Here is a 21,230-nt window from a genome sequence, read left to right as displayed (position 1 = left end):
CAGTTCTCATCCCCACTCCCTCTTTCACCCATCCCCCACCCACCTCCCCTCTGGTAACCATTAGTTTGTTCTCTATAGTTAAGAGTCTGTTTCTTGGTTTGCCTCTTTTTTTTTTTTTTAAAGGAAGCTCTACACCCAACTCATGGGGCTTGAACTCATGACCCCCAAATCAAGAGTCTCATGCTCTATAGACTGAGCCAGCCAGGTGCTCAAATTATGGAAACTTTTATAATAGAATTCACTGGAGGCAAATAGAAAATTGATTACTTCTTTATAGGTTTTGAATTTCTCAAATCCCTCAGCCCTGCTGGTATTCTGTAGTTTGCGATTCCTCTGGGAGGGGAAGACAAAAATGAATGTGGTCTTGTCTAAGGAGACCTATATTTTGCTTTTAGTGGCTTGTTGTTTTTAAAATAAGTTTCTGATCTCAGAATTGCAAATGAAACCATTCTGTCCTCTTCTTTCTGAAATCACTTACATTCACATAGAGGACAAAAGACAGATGCCCACCCTGGAGGGCTTCTTTTAACTTCTAATACTATTGTTGTTAACACTTTTCTTTTTCTTTTTTTTTTTACAATTTTGTTTATACATTTGAGAAAAAGCGAATTAGAGAGAGAGAGCATGAGTAGGGAAGAGGGGCAGAGGGAGAGGGAGAAGCAGACTCCCCGCTGAGCAGGAAACCCAACACAAGGCTCCATCTGGGGACCCCGGGATCATGACCTGTTCTGAAGGCAGATGCTTAACCGACTGAGCTATCCAGGTTGTTAACACTTCTAACAACACATGAAGAAGGAAAGGAATGGTAGAAAACTCACAAAGGGGAAAAAATAAAAAAATAATGATCGTGATACACTGATGAAAAATAAACAGTTTGCCCTATAGAATCACAGAAATGCTCAGAATTGGGGGACTGAGGAACTCAGGAAGGATGGTTTTAGGGCTAGGATTGCTATAGTTAGCAAATAAAATATAGGCTGACCAGCAAAATTTGAGCTTCAGTTCATCAGATAAACAGTATTTTGGTTAAAAAATGAATTTTTTCTCATATTTGGGATATACATATACTAAAAAAATTATTTGGTATTTATCTGAAATTCAAATTTAACTGAGTCTTATATTTTATTTACTTATTTGAGAGAGAGGGAGAGAAAGAGAGACAGAGCACGAGCGGGGAAGGGACAGAGGGAGAGGGAGAAGCAGACTCCCCACTGAGCAGGGATTCCCCATGCAAGGGCTCTATCCCAGGACCCCAGGGTCATGATCAGAGCCAAAGGCAGACATTTAACCAACTGAGCCACCTGGGCGCCCCAAAGTTAATTGAGTCTTATATTTTATCTGGCAACAGCATTTAGAACAGTGTTTGAACATGTCTGTAAGGAGTAGTCAGACTCATAGGCTCTGCTCCCAGGGGCCTCAGGCTGTCAGCGGGAGGGGGAGATCCCCTCAGCGCTGGGGGTCCCTACCTCAGCCCCCTGGTTTGCCTGGGCAGCTGGGGGTGCTGAGACAGCTCCAGTGAGGCCACAGCCCCATGCCAAGGGGTGATTGGCGGGGCCCCCAGTGCCCTCAGAGTCACATAGACTTCACCGTGAAGTCCTGTGACTTCCTTTGCCCTGTGCTCCTTCTCATACCTGGGACTTTGATGTCCTGGTTCTGGGCTGTGGAAGGCGGTCGTACTTCCCTGCTGAGTTTGAGTCCCTGGATTCAAGCCTCTGCCCACAGTTGAGGGTGGAGGCTGAGCTGCAAGCTCCACCTCAGTGGGCATCCCAGGGACATGAGGGGAGGGAGGGGGTTCTTTGTGGGGGCCTCCCCTGGGAGTGTGTCTGAGCCACCTGGGCTGCCCAGTTTGGGTAGAAGCTCTGACTTAATATTCTAGATAGATGATGGCCAGTGTGGTGAAGCTGAGGATTGCCACTGTGAATGGTTCAGGGAGTCCATTCTCCACACAATCCCAAATATTGGGCATTCTAAGCTGAAGCCTTGGTCCTACCATGGACACTTCTTTATGCCTGCTCCTTAGAGTATCCCTGGAACCCAGAAAAAGGCTGGACACAGAAAATGTGATTTGATTTGAGAATGAATAAAAGCTCATGCTTCTCTATGCATAACCCAGGGTCTGTGATTCAGAGTCTGGCCTGGAGCCTGGGAGTTACTGGGAGCAAAAAGACTCCCTCTGACACCATGACTCCTCATACCCCTGGGCAGGTTTTCCCCCTAAACTATATACCTAGAATTCAAATTGCTTCTAGATTTTACCTTTTGGCAAGGCTAAGTGTTCTTATAGAAAACAAGTAACTCTGCCAACTGAATGGGCCAATTTGTACTCCTTCCAGTGGTATATTAGTTTCTGCTTGCCTGTAACTTAATAATATACGGTCAGACTTCAAGTCTCTCTGTAATTTTGTAGCAGAACTAACAGAGTATTGCTTGAGATTTGCAGACCACTGGCTTTGAGGAGTGAAGGACCAGATTTTCCCAGAAGATAAGGAGGCCTGACTATATTTGAAAACAACTTTCACTGATGCCAGCAAATCTGTTCAGGGTCATGGTGACATACAACTAAGCAGCCCGGGCACCTGCTTCTCCTGCATATAGCCCCCTTCCTTTTTCGGATGACTTCTTTACTTTTTTTAATTTAAATTCAATTAAATAACATATAGTGTAGTATTAGTTTCAAGGTAGAGTTCAATGATTCATCAGTTGCATATAACACCCAGTGCTCATCACATCATGTGCCCTCCTTAATGCCTATCACCCAATTGTCCCACCCCCCTACCCACCTCCCCTCAGGGACTCTCAGTTTGTTTCCTAGAGTCTCCTATGGTTGTCTCCTTCTCTGATTTGGTCTTATTTTATTTTTCCCATGCCTTCCACTTAAAAACCCTCCAATTTCCCCTGGGCTGGGAAGATGGTCTTTGAGACATTAGTCTACCATCTTCCCAAGTTTCCAGCTTCGTCTATAAATCAGCCTCTGCTTTCCCAGCATCATTTGTCTCTCGAGTATCAATTTTCAAGTGGCAAGCAGTCGGACTTGAGTTGAGAACCAGTCCTCTGTCCAATAACACTTGTAACTGTTAGACACTGGGGCTTCATTCTCTCACAGAGGAACCAGGTTGAAAAAGGCTATGAAGGGCTTCGAATACCTCTATCCATATTTGTATCTATATCCATCTCAGATTGAAATTTTAAAAATATCTATTACTTGAAAAAATATCTATTACAGAAAACATGTATTTTCTGTATGAAAACATGTTCTCTTTTGATTTGCATACATGATTATTTATGAGGCTATATATACATATTCAAGCACTCAGCTAATCATAATATAATTAATATCTATATACTTAGTGCTGCATGAGAAAGCAATTGCACAATCTCAATGGCATAGCATTGTGCAAGTTTATTTCCACAGACTCAATGGATTAGTGGGGATGTTGAGAGGACATTCTAACCTTCTGTAAGTTTCAAAAGACCCATCTAGGAAGAAGAGCCATGTAGGGAAGACCCCAGCAGGAAGAAATCAGCTGTGAGGCTCATTTCCTGTGATTTGATTTCTCAAATCAAATCACATTTCCAATGAGAGGAGATCTGACAGTTATTGCTATCAATTAGATTATCGGTAGGGAAGGGCGTGTTGATGTGACCCTCCCTTATTTCTACCCCATTTCTCAATCTCTATCTTCTGGCTCCATCCATCAGGTTTCTGTCCTGATACCCATCACCATCTTGTTGGCACCAGGTCACAATCTCAAGTGGTGGAGGGATACACCCTTCCCCTTGGAGATTGCTGGCATATTTCAGAGAAACTTTTCCAAATATAAGAAAAGGAACATTACAAATCTGGACATGGATTGTGTCTCCAAGGACTACCATGAATTGGGAAGGCAGGATTCAAGCTTGGCTAATGGCTCTTTCTGGCTTTCTTTGTTAGTTTGTTCAATGAATAATTCATTGTTTCATTCATTCAACACGTAACATGTCAGGTTCCTGGACTAAATAGAGAGGTATTGTCTTTGCTCTGACGACAATTGCCCCATTGAGCTAGGTGCTGGGATATATATATATATATATTTTTTTTTTTTGGTTGAGTGCTCCTGGAAGTAAGACCTTGGGGCAATAACTTGAGGACCAGTGATTTATTTGAGAGTTGATCAAAGGAACACTATTCAGAGAAGAGGTTTGTGAGACAGGGCCGAAGGAAGCCAAAAAGGGTGCAGAATTTAGAAGATTGCTGGTCTCTTGCAACTGGGGCTCAAAACTATTGGAAACTCTGGAATGTAGTATAGAACCTGCCTTGGAATTTCCATCCAAGGGTGAAAAGATGCGGTATTTATCCTCCACCTCCTGTCTGTCTCTGACTTGGTTCTGCTCCTTGAGGCACCTGGCTCCCCTGACTTGGGCTGAGAGAAAATCCTCAGGCAGGGTAGCCCAGGTGCTTATATTAGATGCCACCGGCAGGTACTGAGATGGTGAGTGCCCTGAGATTATAGACAGAGCACAGCCAGGGTCAGCTATAAAACCTGATGGTAAACCACACCCAAAACAATTCGGGCTGGAATCAAGATGTACTATAAAGCTTCAGGTCTTAATCTGCTCAGGCTGCTATAAGAAAATATCACAGACAGGGTGGCTTAAACAACAGAAATTTATTTCGTACAGTTCAGTTCTGGAGCCAGGGAAGTCCAAAATCATGGCACTGGCAGTTCTGGTGTCTGGTGAGAGCCCTCTTCCCAGTTTGCAGATGGACACCTTCTTACTGTGTCCTCACATGGCAGAGAGGGAGAGAGAGAGAGAGAGAGATATCTTATATCTCTTCTTATATTAGCACTAATCCCATTCATGAGGTCTTCACCCTCATGACCTAAACATCTCCCAAAGGACCCACTTCTTAATACCACCACAATGTGGATTAGGGCTTCAACATATGGATTTTGAGGAAATGCAAACATTCAGCCCATAACACTACAGTAATAAAGTCATTGTGGTATTGGCCAAAAGACAGACACATAGATCAGTGGGGAGTGCATAAAGAGATTCATGCACATACAGTCAATTGACCATTGACAAAAGCACAAAGAGAATTCACCAGAGAAAGTCTTTTCAGCAAATGATACCAGAACAATTAAACATCTGTACATAAAAATAGGAACTTTGATCCATACTTCACATCATTTACAAAAACTAACTCAAAATTGATCACAAACTTAATTGCAAAAACCAAAACCATAAAACTTTGAGGAAAAAAAAACAGAAGGAGGAAATTTTCGTGACTTTAAATTATGCAAAGATTTCTCAGATAGAATGCTAAAAACATGATGAAGGAAAAATGGTAAGTGGTATCTCATAGAAATTAAAAACTTCTGCTCTTTGAAAAACAGTTAAGAAAATAAGAACAGGCCACCAATTGGGGAAAACTATTGGCCAAATGTATATCTGTTAAAGTATTGGTATATAGAATATGTAAGGAACTTTAAGATTCAATAATGAGAAAACAAACAACCCAATAAAAATGGGTAAAAGATTTGAACAGACACTTCACCAAGGAACACACACAGATGACAAATAAGCATATGAAAATAGTCACTTTGTCATTAGTCTTTAGGAAAATATAAGATAAAAGTTCAATGAAATACACTACATATTTATTAGGATGCCCAAAAGCAAGCAAACAAACAAACAAACCCCCCCCAACACACACACACACACACACACACACACGCACATCAATACCAAGTGCTGCCACTGAGGCAAAGAAATGAAAGCTCTGGTGGGAATCCCCTGCTAGTGGAAATGCAAAATGGTACAGCCACTCTGGAAATAATTTTGCAGTTTATTAGTGTTAACATACATTATTACCACACTGCCTATCAATCCTACTTTTAGATACTACCCAAGAGATGTGTAAACCATATGCACACAAAAACCTGTATACCAATACTTAGAACAGTTTTATTGATAATCACCACAACCTCAGAGCAACTGCCGAATCCTTCAACTGGGGAATGCATAAACAAATTGGACATTTCTGCAGAGGCCCCTTTTAGGCAAACAGGCTTGAGCAACGGAATCCAGACAGACCCCTTAGGCGACCCACCTCAAAATATCCGTGGGCCCTAGCCAACCAATGGGCTTACTTAAAACCAGGCATGATTACTAAAAAAGAGAAGATTCCATATGTGGCCATATCTCTTCATCCTCCCCTCCTTTATTTTTTAAAAAGATTTTATTTATTGATTCATGAAAGACACAGAAAGAGAAAGACAGAGATATAGGCAGATGGAGAAGCAGGCTCCAGGCAGGGAGCCTGATGTGGGACTTGATCCTGAGACCGCGGATCATGCCCTGAGCCAGGGGCAGGTGCTCAACTGCTGAGCCACCCAGGCATCCCATCTTCCCCTCCTTTAAAAGCAGCCCCCACCCGTTACCCCATGGCAGACAGCCTCTCCTCTGTTATCCTACCCGCCGCTCCCTTGCAGTGTATTCAATACGCTTTTATCTTCTTTGTTCCACCATGGGTGAATTCTTTTGATGCCCGCTTCATTGGCTTCCACCTGATTTTTGCCCCACATTTGGGGGCCTGCATCTGATCGAGAGACACCCCCATGTAGACACCACAACCTACATCCAACACAATATTACTTAGCTGTAGAAAGTAACAAACTGGGAATACAGACATTCTGCTAAGCATAATAAGGCAAATTCAAGGGGCACCTGGTTGGCTCAGTTGGCTAAGCATCTGTCTTTGGCTCAGGTCATGATCCCAGGGTCCTGGGATAGACCTAGCATCAGACTCCTGGCTCAGCAGAAAGCCTGCTTTTTCCTCTGCCCCTTCCTTTGTTCATGTTTTTGCTCTCTTTCTCTCTCTCAAATAAATAAAATCGTTTTAAAAAGGCAGCAGATTCAACCGGTTAAGGCCTGTTCAAGTCCACTCATATGATACCCTCAAAAAAAGCAAAATTATAGGGACAGAAGACACATCAATTGTTGCCAAGAGGTGAAGATGCTGGAATACAAGATTGACTCCAAAGGGTGCACGAGAATTTCAAAAGGGCAAAGGAACCGTTCTCTCCCTTGGTTTTGTGGTGGTGGTTACAGGACTTGCAGGCCTTTGTCATGACTCAGAACCATACACTAAATCGGATGAATTTTACAGTCAACAGACACACAGTGTCTCCTCTTTAGGACCTTATCTTCTCACAGAAAAGCATCCTTGTAAACTGGCACTGACCATGAGATCTCATCAAGAGACCACTAAGTACAGGGCAAGATGGGGAGCAGAGGAGGGGGTCTCCCAACTCAGAGAGAGTCTTATGTCCAAAGGAGCCCTACTGAAAGAAGAATAACACTTAGTGCTTTACCTGGATGATTGTAGCTCTTTGTGGTAAGCTAAGTGAGAAAATGGGCTTTCTTTTTACATATTTTTCTGTATTTTTATCAAAGTTATACATGTGGAGAGATTCGAGAGTCACATAATCTCACAAAGGTTGTTGTTACAAACAGCAGGTGCTGACCACAACCCCCTGCCCCCAGAGGAAATCACTTTTAGTTTAGATAAGGCATTGTCACTTATTCCCCTGTCCCTAAGTAATATTCATGTTTTGTTACACACGACTTCAAAGTCTTAGATATAATCTATTGACTTCCCATGACTGGAAATGAGATTTTTGACCACTGCTCTGCTGCCTATGCAAAATATACAGACTCACCCTTCCATCCCCTTCCTTCCATTAGTTACATGACAGGGCTTTTTTTTTTTTTTTAAGATTTATTTATTTATTTGAGAGAGAGAGAGCAAGTAGGGGGAAGGGCAGAGAGAGAGGGAGAAGCAGACTCCCAACTGACCAGGGATGCCCAATGTGGGGCTCAGTCCCAGGACCTGAGCCAAAATCAAGAGACTGAGTCACCCAGGCACCCCATTTTTAAAAAAAATGTGTTTATTTATTTGAGAGAGAGAGAGAGAGTTATGTGACAATCTGATGAGCTCAGCACTGTTGTTTAATTTACATTACTGTGACTATGTGAACACTCGTCACAGCTGAAGTAAATAGTAAACCAACTACTTTTCCTTTCTGGCACAACTTCTTATTTTCTTTGACATGAGAAATTGTCAAGTTTGTGTTTGCTTGGTTTTGTAGGCACATAACACTTTTCAACCACAAACTCTTCACTGGTTGCCAAAATCTCCCCTCTGTGTTCATATGCGCCAAATGCTATTCACTTCACCTCCCAAAGATGAATTTCCTGGAGGGCTCTGACCCTTTCCAGTCTGGACTGGTGGCCCTGTGTTTCCAGAAACTCAGCTGTCACCGGGATCTTTTGTCACACCATCGTGGGGGGTCCCTTCTTTCCTCCCCTACATTCTGGCTTCTCTATCCCTTGCATTTTATTTCTTGGTTACGCTGTAATAGGCTTCCTTTTGATATTTAGAAATGTTCCCCATGAACTGCTTGCCACATAGCCAATGTTCAGTAAATGAGAACCTTCATTGTAGTTATGAGAGTGCAGTGGGTGGGGATAATTTGGGGTGTGGGAAAACTTTTTGAGCACATCAAGCGGCACTCCTTGCTCACCTGCCCAGTTGACTGCTGGGAAGAGTTCTATCGGTTCATCTCAGGGAAAGGGACTCAAAATGGGCTTCCCATCAACTTCACTTCCACCTGGTGCTCAGGGACAGAGCGCTCACTCCCTGGAATGCCCTTCTACCCCCCCCCCCACTCTTTACCTCCAATCCTCCTAGGTGGCCCAAGCAGGTATGACTACCCCACCTCACAGCTGGGAAGACTGGGGCCCAAAGCCGTGGTTTGGGTTGCTGTCCCCTCTTCACCAGTCACAACAATGGGCTCTTTGAGAAGCCTCATGGGATTGGCAGAGTGCCTGGAACTGCAGGTATTAGGTGGAAACAAGTCTAGAAGGCACAGGCGGAGGCGTCCGTGAAGTCTGGGAAAGGGAGTGACCCCAGGGAATCGGTAGCAAGACCATGTGAGGGAAAGTCAAGACAAGCTGAGAGATTCCTTTGAAACGTCCTTCTGTTCTGCCCTGTACCCTCCCCTCTAAGCCCCTCCCCTGCTCCAGGCCAAAGGACCAAGGCAGATGCTTCCATAAGGCTTCCCGACCAGCATGCTGACACCTCCTGCTCCTCTGATTTCTTCATGTCCCTTGCTAGGCCTTGGGCTTCTGCCACCAATATTCTGCCACCAATTTCTGGCTTAGGACAGAGCAGATGGGAGGGCCACTTCTGGGGTGACCACACCCTCTGGGGGAGGCATAAAGGGAGAGCCTGGCCCTGACCACCACAGCCCCAGGACCGTCACTATGAAACCCGGCAGCCTCATCCCCCTCCTGATGCTCCTTGCCCTGGAAATCCTCATGACCTGGACTGTGGAAGGTGCTAGCAAAGGTGAGTTGGAGTCTCTCAGGTGGTATCCAGGTGCCAGAGTCCGTGAAAGTTCAGCTTAGCAGTAGCTTCTTCCTCTTAGTCCAGCAGCTGACCTTGAAGCCACCTCTCCAGTGGTCTGGCCCAAGGACCCTAATTTCAAGTGTTCCTCTGAGGATTTCAGCTAAGAGTTTCTGAAGCGTCCAGAGACCCATCTTCCACCAGATGGACCCGGTGACCCCAGCCCCTGTATTGCTTATTGTTCCCTCTCTACAGCAACTTCTCTACTGTTTGCTCTTTTGCTCTGTCGCATTATTTTGTTCTTTGTTTAATTTTCCAAAATGTTCTCTTCTTTTACTGTTTCCTTTTTAATGGTCAATTTACTCTCAGTGGATCTGGAATCTTTCCTTCAGGCTCTGATGAGCTGGCTCTCCTACTATCCGGGGTCCTTCTTGGCTTCCCCTCCCGGGGAAGGCACACCTGACAATGAGCTCTGTCCAGCTGTGTGCTGGAGCTGGCTTATACTGGCTCACAACAGCGGGAGGTTACACTTTTAAGACTTTTGCAAGCTAGTTGACATCATGTGGTAGCTTGAAATCAGCCATGGTGGCCTTCTTTACACCATGGAAATTGGCAAATGCCAAAAAGGCCTCTTTTAAAACATTTACCTGCACACCACCATCTCTATACCTTCTCTTCTGTGCCATCAACTCCCTCTTGGCTGAGTGGTTGGCTGAGCCTGGCACAACCCCACACCTGCCTTCAAACAGGAATCCTAGTAACACTCTCTTTTCCTTTGGGGTCGGTTTCCCGGGTTAGGTTTCTCCAACCCCCCCCCCCCCAGCCAGTTCCTTGTCTGGGATTGTGGTCATGACTCAGAATCAGCTCCCTCTTCCTCCTTTGTTCTTACTCTTTAGAGAAAGCTAAGCACGGAGCCTGCCCCTTCACACCTCGTGTGATGTGCCTTGTGTTTGAACCCCCTCAATGCCAGAGTGACTGGGATTGTCCGAAGGAACAGAAATGCTGTCGTGAATATTGTGGCATCAAATGCGTGGATCCTGTAGACCCATCAAAGCCTGGTGAGGAAACAAAGCCCTGGAAGAGGGGACCAGGGAGATTTCAGCTTAAGGACACACATCTGGGAGAAGTGGTGGGGGCTCCTGGGAACTGAGCTGGAAGGTGAGGCAGAGCCAGGGCTCACTGCTATGCTCAGTGAGTCAGTCCAGGAGTTAGCCACTCATTCAGCTAATGAGTCACTCTGTCAGACACTTGCAACCCTAGTTGCAGCCCCCTCGGTGGAAAGGGGACTCCAACAGGACATGCACTGGCCTCAGTTTGGGTGCCGAGGTAGAGAGGAAGTGATTGGCACACCGGGGTAGAGATGGGGTAGGAGCTGGGGTGATGTCTAGGAGGGCAAGCCTCTGAGTTGTGACCCCGTTCTCACCAGTTAAGGTCAATCCTGGGAAGTGTCCCCTGGTCACTGACCAGTGCAAGAAGCCCAACCCCACAGACAAATGCCTGAATGACAGCCACTGCCTGAACAGTCTCAAGTGCTGCAAGGGAGTGTGTGGGAATTCCTGTGTTAAGCCAGTGAAAGGTAAGATCTGGCTCAGATCCACATCCCCAGGATCCTACTACAGCCTTAACCCTCTGATACCATGTGAAGGAGGGTACTTGGTATCTCCCTATGCATTCACTACCCCCCCCAAGTAGATCCATTGCCCCTCAACACCTTGCACCCCCAGTTTTCTAAGCAAGCAATCCCCAGGGTCACCTGTGACTGGTAGTGCTGGGTCCTGGGAAGGAAGGCTTCTCAAAATGAGCCAGTAGAAAGGAGCCATGATACAAGAGGCGAGAATTATATCTTTTCACACCACCTCTGCCTCTGACTGGCTGTGTGACTATGAGCAACTGACTGTATCTTTTTAGCCTCAGTGCTCCCAGCTGTAAAATGGACACAAGCATATCCTCTGAGATACTAAATGTAAAAGTACACTTTTAAAACTCAAAGGTCTGTGTGTGTTGAGAGAGTATTGCTATGGTTATGACCTCGATTGGCTGGATTTCCTGGAACCACAAGAAACCCCAGTGTGATGTCCCGATGGAGAGGCCCAATGCCCGGATTTTACCAGAATGAAGACAGAAGCTGTCAATGAACAACCTGGATTTGTTCTTGATTCCTAGATCGAAGACCAGTGCTGTTTGACTATTCCAGCACCATGTTCTCTCTCTTCTTATCCAAAGGGAGCTTTGCGCAGTGGCAGTATCGTAGCCATTGAGGTTTATCCGAGGCACGATTATTGCTAATTGAAAACTCTTATCCCAAGGGATGTAGGGCCCACTGACAAGAGGACCTTTTGGGTTGGAGGATTGTAAGGGTCACTGGGATTGTTCCTGTGCTAAAAGTCTGTTTTATTTTCTCTCCACAGATGTATTCTTGCCAGTTCAATAAGATTAAGACTTGTTGGTCCGTGTGGTTTGAGTATTCTTTTTTTTCCCACGCCTGGGAAAAATAAAAGTGTCTTGATGAAGGTGTGTCTTCATGACTGACACTTCCAGGGGGCTAAAGTTGGACCTGTTTTATCTGTGTGTGCTTGGCACCTGGCATGAGGTTTGGCACATGAGATTAAATAACTGCTGATTAGTGAATAAATAAATACACAAGATTTTCCCTGCATTTCCATCATCCTTGACTCATTGCATCTGGTCTAGGATATGAGGGGTGAGGTGAAGAATGACGTGTCTGCACATGTAGGGTTTCTCCCCTAAACTAGGAAATGGAAAAAAGAGAGCATTTCAGAGCCAAGCAGATATGATTTTTAATTCTGTGTCTGTCAATTACTGGGTCTGTAATTTTGGGCAAATTTGTGGGGCTTTGTCCCACTGAGCCTCAGTTCTGTCATCTGTAACATGGGGAGAATAATAGTGCCAATTCCATAAAGCTGAGGATGAGTGGTATAATATGTGAAATGAGTAGCCCAACAACTGTCACGAATGACAGGAAGAGGTGAAAAGCCATCAGGCAGAGAAAAAGAGGATCCTTATCTGGAAAAACTGAGTTAGTCCAGAGGAAAGATAGCGTAGCAAGTGACAGATGGCACTAAAGATAACTAACCTTAACAATCGCCAGTATCGATGGTGTCCACTTTTCCCTGGGCACAGGGCTAGACTGAGTTTTTCACCTCCCTTTTCAACTGAATGTAGCTAGTTGTACACTCTGGTCATGAAATGGGAGCAGGAGTGATGTGTTCCAATTCTGGACCTGGCCCATAAAACTCTCTCAACCACCTGCTGGTGCCATGGAAAGGATGTCAAGGACCTGGAGGAAGAAGTCCAGGATTCTGAATCCCTTAGTGGGTCATAGCCTTTCCTCTCCACTTGCTTGGGACTATGACATGAGCGAGCAATGCACGTGCAAGGGACTAAGGCACTGAAATTTGGAATTTGTACTACCTGCGTAGTACAGTTACTGACCACTGTTTGGAGTCCAATGTCAGCCCACTGGATGGCCTTGTTCCATTTTCTGCCTTTGAGGGCTTCATGATGCCTCATTTCATCATGGATCCCATATGAAGGTGTTTCTAGTCCATCTCTGGGAGAGGTTGGGGGTGGGGAATGAAGTGAGGAGAATCTGAAACCTCAGTTTTGCTTTCTCTGGCCAGATTGTCAGTTGCAGGTGCAGAATGTTCCTGATGCAAGTTTATGCACGATAAACCCTGACCAGGGCTGAACATTCTCACCTAGGCGTTTCCATCTGCAGCCATGCAGAGCTGCTGGAGGAGAGTCAGGTGTTCACCTCCTTGCTCTCTGAGACTGCACTGTGATGTCCCTGGCCCCTGCTTTGGGTTCCAGGCCTTTTGGAGTATCCCTTTGGATCATCCTCAGAACGCTGGAGGATTCCCCAACTGTTTCTTCCTCCTCAGATCTCCCTCCTTCTCTTCAAATCCTTTTCCTTTCTTTTGCAATTCCTTTCTCTGCGTCACTAAATCCTCTTTCCTTGAAGGTGTCAGCCCTCACTACAGGAATACCATGTATCAATACATTATCTACACTCCCCAGTCCACTAAATAGCAAGCAACTTTCACATATATGCTTCTGGTGTTTGGAGGGGAAGTGAGGGACTCAGATTTCAGGGTCTTGACTCTGTGTGGTGGAGCAGGGATGATTTGGAAGAGGGGAGGGAGAAACCAATCTTTTGGGGGTAGATGAGGGGAAAAGGTTGCAGTCTTCCACCCTGGTTCAAGCTTATTCTCAACCAGATCCTCTAAAATCAAATATCTGGACCACAAGATTAATTTTTCCCCAAAAGTCTCTCAAAATTCATCTGAAGGGATCTGATCTTATGACATGGGGTCTATTAATTCTGACGTTATTGTGCTAAGAGAGCGTCTGGCCCTCCAGCACTCTGGATACATTTTGAACTTGCCCTACACGGATTGACAGCTCTGTACTCAAGTCACTTCTTTCCAGGTCCTTTTTTCCCCATTCTTAACAAGAGGATGGAGAAAATCTTCTCTCATCCAGACTCTTTTCAAATAGATCTTTTGTGAAAGTTAGCTTGATGGGGTATCTCTTTCTTCCAACTGAAACACACCTTGACTCAGTCTCTCGAGATACAGGCAGCAGGGGCATTGAGAAATCACCTGGCCAGGCTTTAGGAACAGAGGTTGTCCCCAGCTGGGCTGTTGACTCAGTGTTCACATTGGGCATGAGCTCTCATTTGTGTAATGAAGGGATGGTTCAGCCCACTTTCAATGTCCCTCTTTGTTCTGCTAATGACAAACTAATGATTCATAGATTACTTTTGAAGGAAAACCCCAGTAGGATAGGCTACCTCATCTTGTTCTAAGAACTCCCTGAGATCCATGAACTCCCTCAACCTCTTGGCCTCGCCTTAGCCTCATCTTCCCTGGGGGCTGTGGCCAGCTTTCAGGGCACCTGCTTGCCTGGTGATTGTGACTTATGAGTGTCCTAGTTAGTCACAACTAGAAAGTCAGGGACTGTCTGTCTAGTAACACCTTCTTAGGGTACAGATGGGGAAACTGAGGCCCAAAAAGACAATACAGTCAGTTGTGGAACTCGAAGCCCTGCATTCTTTTTCTTTATTTTCAAGTTTATTGTTTTTCAGATGATATAGTGGTTGCTGTGGTGTGCTGTCCAGATCCTCCCACAGGACAGAGGTGCCGATGCCTTCAGGCGCTGGGAAGATTGGCTGCTGATGTTCATAGCTGAGTCCCTCCCTGGGAATTTCCCTGGCCAAAGTGAGCAGCTACATCCAAGGGTACACCCCATTCCTGGGGCAACCTGTCTCTGCTGACTGGTCAGTGTTGGGGCACAAAGGCCTACCTCCCTCGTTTGATTAGGGATGCCTCTGAAGGGTCCCTGCAGCTCCTGAGCTCCCGGGGGGCCTCGGCTGAGCCTCTGTTGTAACTGCATAGCACATCCACTTGTCCTTCTATGCAGTCCTGCTTCTTTTACCTCTCACAGATTTTGCTCTCAGAATACTCCCCAGGAAACCTCCTGCACATAAATCTCTGCCTCTGACCCATCTTCCAGAGCATCTGACCTAAGGAAGATTATACAAAGACATATCCAATAAAGACAATTACCCAAAATATACAAAGAACTCTTTAAAAGTCAACAACAAGAAAACAACTCAATTAAAAAATAGGCCAAAGACCTGAACAGACACCTCACCAAAGAAGGTATGCAGATGGTGGGGCACCTGGGTGGCTCAGTCTGTTAAGCATCTGCCTTTGGCTCAGGTCATGATCCAGATGGAGTCCCACACCAGGCTACCTGCTGAGCAGGGAGCCTGCTTCTCCCTCCTCTCCCTCTCCGTCTGCCCCTCTCCCTGCTTGGTCTCTCTCTCTCTCTCTCAAATAAATAAATAAATGAATAAATAAATAAATATCTTTTTTATAAAAGGATATATAGATGGCAAATAAATAAGTGAATGAAAAGATGCTCCACTTCATATGCTATCAGGCAAATGCAAATAACAACAAGATACTCTGGATACATATTAGAGCGCCTGAAATCTGGAACACTGACAACATCAAATGCTGGTGAGGATGTGGAGCAACAGGAACTCTGTCATATGTTGCTGATGGGAATGCGAAGTGGTGCAACCACTTTGGAAGACAATTTGGCAATTTGTTACAAAACTAAACATACTTTTACCATATGATTAAACAATCATGCTCCTTGGTATTTACCCAAAAGAGCAGAAAAATTACGTCCTTACAAAAGAACTGCACAAGGATGTTTATAGCAGCTGTATTCATAATTGCCCAAATCTGCAAGCAACAAGATGTTCTTTAGTAGGTGAATGGATAAATAAATTGTGGTACATCCAAGCAATAGTATATTTTTCAGAAGAAATGAGCTATCAAGTCATGGAAAGATAAGGAAGAAACTTCAATGCATATCACTAAGTGACAGAAGCCAGTCTGAAAAGGCTACATCTTGTATGATTCCAACTGTGTGACATTCCATAAAAGGCAAGACTATGGAGACAGTAAAAAGATCAGAGGTTACGGAGGGGTGGGGGGAGAGGAATAAATAGGTGGAGGATTTTTAGGGCACTGAAAATACTCTATATAGTACCATAATGATTGATATATGTCATTATACATTTATCCAAACCCACGGAATGTACAACACCAAGAGTGAATCCTGATGTAAAGTGTATGGACTCATACTGATTGTGATGTATCAGCCCAGGTCCGTGGATTGCAACAAATGTACCACTCTAGTGGGGGATGTTGATAGTGGGGGAAGCTATGCATGTGTGGGGGAAGGAAGTATACAGGAAATCTCTATCTCTTAATTTTGCTGGGACTCTGAAACTGCTTTTTAAAAACTGTTGTTAAAAAAATCAGGGAATCAAATATAATTTCTCAACTCTTTCAATATTTTTTAATTCATTGGTAAGAGTTTCATTTTTTAAAAAAATTAATCATTATCCAAACAATTGGAGAAGTAGAAAGACAAAAAGAAGAGCCAATTACCACTTATATAGCACGTGTTCTGTGTGCAGCCCAGAACTTTCTCTCCTTTCAGGGCTCAGCCTCCCCCTCCTACAGGATAATGCATGGGCACACCGTGGCACCGCACTGTATTTCCCTGCATCTGGGCTCCTCAGTCTGGAGCAACCCCTGCTGGAGGTGAAGAAAGCGTGCAGCAGGATGGTCTAGGGAGGTCTTTGGCATTCCAAGTTTCCCAAACAATTCAGAGTGGGCATTGACATAACATGGTTAGTCCTTTTGAGCACTCCACCTGCTATGACTTGCAGGTGATCTTTACTTTCCAAGCATCCAGTGAGTATTGGCTGGATCGGATGACAGACTTAACAACACACACCCCCTGAAGTGTAAACAATTCACAGATAATGTACAGTCTAAATCTACGCAGAGAAAGAAAAATTTTCCTAAAAGTTTTCCCGTAATTTGCAAAGCCATCCTCTCTACAAAGGAGCTAGTATTGATATTACTTCACAAAGCATTCCTTTGGTTCCTTTCAAATCGTGACTTTTGCAATCTATGGGGAATCAAAAACAGTTTGTATGGGGGTACCTGGGTGGCTCAGTGGTTGAGTGCCTGCCTTTGGCTCAGGTCATGATCCCAGGGTCCTGGGATCAAGTCCCGCATCAGGCTCCCTGAAAGGAGCCTGCTTCTCCCTCTGCCTATGTCTCTGCCTCTGTGTGTGTGTGTGTGTGTGTGTGTCTCATGAGTAAATAAATAAAATATTTTAAAACACACCAAAAAAACCCAGTTTGTACGTGAGTGCCTGGGTGGTTCAGTGGGTTAAGGCCTGCCTTTGGCTCAGTTCATGATCCCACGGTCCTGGATTGAGTCTCCTGTTGGGCTTCTGCTCAGCTTCTCTCTCTGCCTGGCACTCCCCCTGCTTGTGCTCTCTTTTTGTCAAATAAATGAATAAAATCTTTAAAGAAAAAATAAAAGAAAATAGTTAAGACAGAAAACAAGCCAAGGCTTTCACAGGACTATGTGTACAGACTGGCAGCTCACCTGCCTCCTCTCTGCTTCCTGGCTGGTGGGAGGGCATATGGCTTGTTCTTTCTGATTCAAGCAAATTTTTTCCTTGATTGCGATTACACCTGATACACAATTTCAAATATTTCTTTAAATTTTTTTAGAGGTAAGGGTAGAGGGAGAGAAAGAGTATCTCAAGCAAGTTCCACACCCAGCGCATGAGCCCAATGAGGGGGGAGCACAGTCTCATGAACCTGAGATCATGACCTGAGCCAAAATCAAGAATCGTATGCTTAACAGACTGAACCAGCCAGGTACCTCTGAAATACATTTTGGTTTGCATTACAACACAATATTCCAGTGTTATACAAACTTCATAAATATCTTGATATTCGTGACAGCAGGGAACATGTTGATTTGCTCTATGAACCCTTTGCACAGCATGCACTTGGCATGGACAGGAAAGTATGGTTCAGCTGAACTCAGCTAATGGCCATGTTGTTGCTCATTTCAAGGTTATGTCATCATTTCTGTAACTCCACTGGGCAAACCAGTTGTTCCCAGTTCTTGGTTTCTATTGTGGATTACATGCATATGTAAATCTTTGTACATAAATCATTTTTTCTTTATTTCAGATATTTCTGCTAGGACAGATGTCTAGAAGTAGAATATACTGGGTCAAAGCCTTTGGATGTTTTTAAGGCTTTCAACACAAATCATTCCCACTCTCTGCTCCCTGCAAGGTCTTTATGAAAATCAAAAGAGGCAGAGGATATAAATGATCATGTTAGGAACTTACAGGGTGCTTGGCACATAGCCCTCAGGAAGCGCTGCCCACCTTTGAACAAGAGACACATAACACTTACGTACAGAGACCCACAAGTGTGCCTGTAAATGTACAGATGTGTAATACAATTGCACCCAACCTCTAGGTACTGACCTTCTCACCCACATGAAACATATGCTCTCCTGAGCATCTGCAAACAGGAATGCCAGGCTTGTCGAATACTAATATGCACAAAAACCATAAAATGCAGATTCTGAGTCAGTGTGTCTTGGATGGGAACTGAGCTGCCATATTTCTTAAGCTCTCAGGTATGCTGATGCTGCTGGCCTGGGGGCCACCCCTGGGGTGACAAGCAGGTATGCCACAAAGACACAACAGGTACATAGAAACACATGTATAGGCATAAGTAAAAATCCCCACATGGGCATGAATTTATAGCTTCTCAGACATATGGTGGGAAAGAGGAGTCAGACTTCCAAGGGCAGGGATCCACACTTGATGGAAACAATCTGTTAGCACCTACCTAGAACCTCTGTGAGTTCATTAGGACTGCACTGAAACATCTACACATCCTCGCCAAGAGAGAAGGGGACAGATAAAGGAATGGTCAGGTAGTGCCAGGGCAGGGTTGGACAGAGAAGGACAGGGCAGTCGGGACATCTTCTCCCCGAAGTAAGTGCTGCTCCCACAAAATGGGGCTTGGATTCCTCCTGAAATCTTGGATCTGACCTCTTGGGAACCTGGCAGCCTTCTCCTCCTCAGGACCATGCCTTAGACAACAACAAGCTCCTCAGCTTCCCCACGTCAGATAGGCTGGTGGCGTCAGGAAAAAGGGGCACCTGGCACTGTGGCTCTGGTTCTGTCCCACTCTTGATGTCCTGTGAATGGGTGGGCAAGATCTTGCCCTTTCCAAGACCGATCTCTCCAGCTCTGCACCAGGGTGTGACCCATCACCATCCCTTACCCATTTCTTACTTCCTTTCTGCTGCCCCCAACTCAGACACTCTGCACCTCTGTGTTTTGTTCAGTTGCTATTCCAGGGATCATGTAATCCAGTCTCCACAGTATATTCACAGGGAAACTGAGGCCCTTAAAGGAGAAAGTGCTGGTCTACATTTTTGGAACCTATGTCCTTCCTCTCAGTTGACCTTGCAGCCCCAATCAGTGAATTTCTCTAAGGAGAGTTTGTCTAAGAAGCCAGCTCCACTCCAGCTGCAGCTCCAGCTCCAGCTTATGGCACTGGGACAACTTCTCATGTGACAGAGTACATTCAGGAGCCTGAGAGAATGTCTGCGTTCTCTTTAAGGGGGGTGGGGGCTGGGGGTGGTGTATGCCTGCTTCTGAGATTTTTCTGTATTTCTTCAATTTTTTCACTGTCTGATGTAACTTCTTATTTCTAATCCTTCCAATGTACAAACTTGACTATAATTTGCCAGTATACTCATAATACCTAAGTGTATATATATATATATATATATATATGATTTTATTTATTTATTCATGAGAGACACAGAGAGAGAGGCAGAGACATTGGCAGAGGCAGAAGCAGGTTCCCCAAAGGGGGCCCGACGCAGGACTCAGGACTCGATTCCTGGACCCTGGGATCCCACCCTGAGCCAAAGGCAGATGCTCAACCGCTGAACCACCCGGCGTCCCTAACTAGGTACATTTTAATTTTAATTTTAAACAACCTGTTGTAAAATACAGTACAGGAAGAAAAGTGCCTAAAACATAAATATGCAAAGGTAATGATTTGTTATAAAGCAAACCCCATGTGAGCCCCACGCAGATCAAGATATGCCTTTTCCAGCCGTAATTCCCTCCCTTAGGAAAAGGGATCCAGTAAGTTGATTTTTGTTGTCATCACTACTTCGCTTTTAGTTATATGCTGAACTTTATATAAATGTTTTCAAGTCATTTGTATGCTTTCACTCACCAGTATGCTTTGAAGTCCATCCAAACTGTTGAATGTAGCTGTGTACTGTCCATTTACATTTATATCCAACTGTATGAATACATCATACTTTTCCCGTCATCCTAGTGTATACTGATGGACAACTAGGTTGTCTCCAGATTTGGGCTATTTTGAATGATGTTCCTATGAACATTTCAGTACCTTCTCTTGTACAAATGTAAATGTATTTATTTTGGGGCTTGTTGCATCAGAAACTATGTATTTTCTCAAATTGATTCTATAACAACCAATCGTTTTCCAAAGAATTGCCCCCAACTCACTCTCTCACTCTCTTACCAACAGTAGATGGGTGTTCCAATTGTTCCTCATCCTTATAAGAAACAACTCAGTGTTGCCAAACAATTCAATGTTTGCCAATTTAGTGGATACATAGCAGTGTCTCCTTTTTGGTTCTTACTTGCATTTCCCTGAGTGATAATGAAGCTGCATGCTTCTAACATGTTTATTGGATATTTGCATTTCATTTTTGTGTGTGAGGAAGTTATTTGTGTATTTAGTAGATCTTTCTACCAGACCAATTATTCCTGACATTTATTTATAGGAGTTATTTCTATATATTCTGCTTCCAAATATATGCCCCCATCTGTGGTTTGCCTTTTTATTTTCTCAACAGTATCTTCTGTTACACAGAAATTTAAAATTTATTATCGTTAAACTTATCAAACTTCTTTATAATTAGCATTTTTGTGTTCTCTTTAAATAATCTTTCTCTAAAGGGGAACCCTCTTCTACCGTTGGTGGGAATGCAAACTGGTATAGCCACTCAAGAAAACAGTGTGGAGGTTCCTCAAAAAGTTAAAAATAGAAGTACCCTACCACTCAGCTATTTCACTACTAAGTATTTATCCAAAGGATACAGAAATACAGATTCGAAGGGGCACGTGAACCCTGATGCTTATGGCAGCATTATCAAAAATAGCAAATTATGGAAAGAGCCAAAATGCCCATCAGCTGATAAACGGATAAAGATAGTATGGCATGTATATATATATGTGTGTGTATACACACATGTATATATATATATGTGTGTATATACACACACACACACACACATACATATATAATGGAAATATATATAATGGAATATTACTCAGCCATCAA

The 21,230-nt window shown here is 44.2% G+C and overlaps 1 protein-coding gene and 1 pseudogene across 1 annotated transcript; both read left to right on the top strand.

Moving 5' to 3' along the window:
* Positions 1-9,086: 9,086 nt before the first annotated feature.
* On the top strand, positions 9,087-12,050 carry LOC129495932 (antileukoproteinase-like). The gene is made up of 4 exons (XM_055303715.1): positions 9,087-9,397; positions 10,291-10,452; positions 10,821-10,970; positions 11,803-12,050. Exons 1-4 carry the CDS (start codon positions 9,313-9,315, stop codon positions 11,823-11,825), a joined length of 420 nt encoding a protein of 139 aa, XP_055159690.1. The 5' UTR covers positions 9,087-9,312; the 3' UTR covers positions 11,826-12,050.
* On the top strand, positions 11,620-11,701 carry LOC129498846 (U4 spliceosomal RNA; annotated as a pseudogene).
* Positions 12,051-21,230: the final 9,180 nt, after the last annotated feature.

This window comes from Nyctereutes procyonoides, unplaced genomic scaffold (genome assembly GCF_905146905.1).
Source record: "Nyctereutes procyonoides isolate TBG_1078 unplaced genomic scaffold, NYPRO_anot_genome, whole genome shotgun sequence".
In the NCBI taxonomy this organism is placed as follows: domain Eukaryota; kingdom Metazoa; phylum Chordata; class Mammalia; order Carnivora; family Canidae; genus Nyctereutes; species Nyctereutes procyonoides.
Note: the sequence above shows the minus strand (reverse complement) of the source record. Positions and strands in the feature narration are given on the sequence as shown.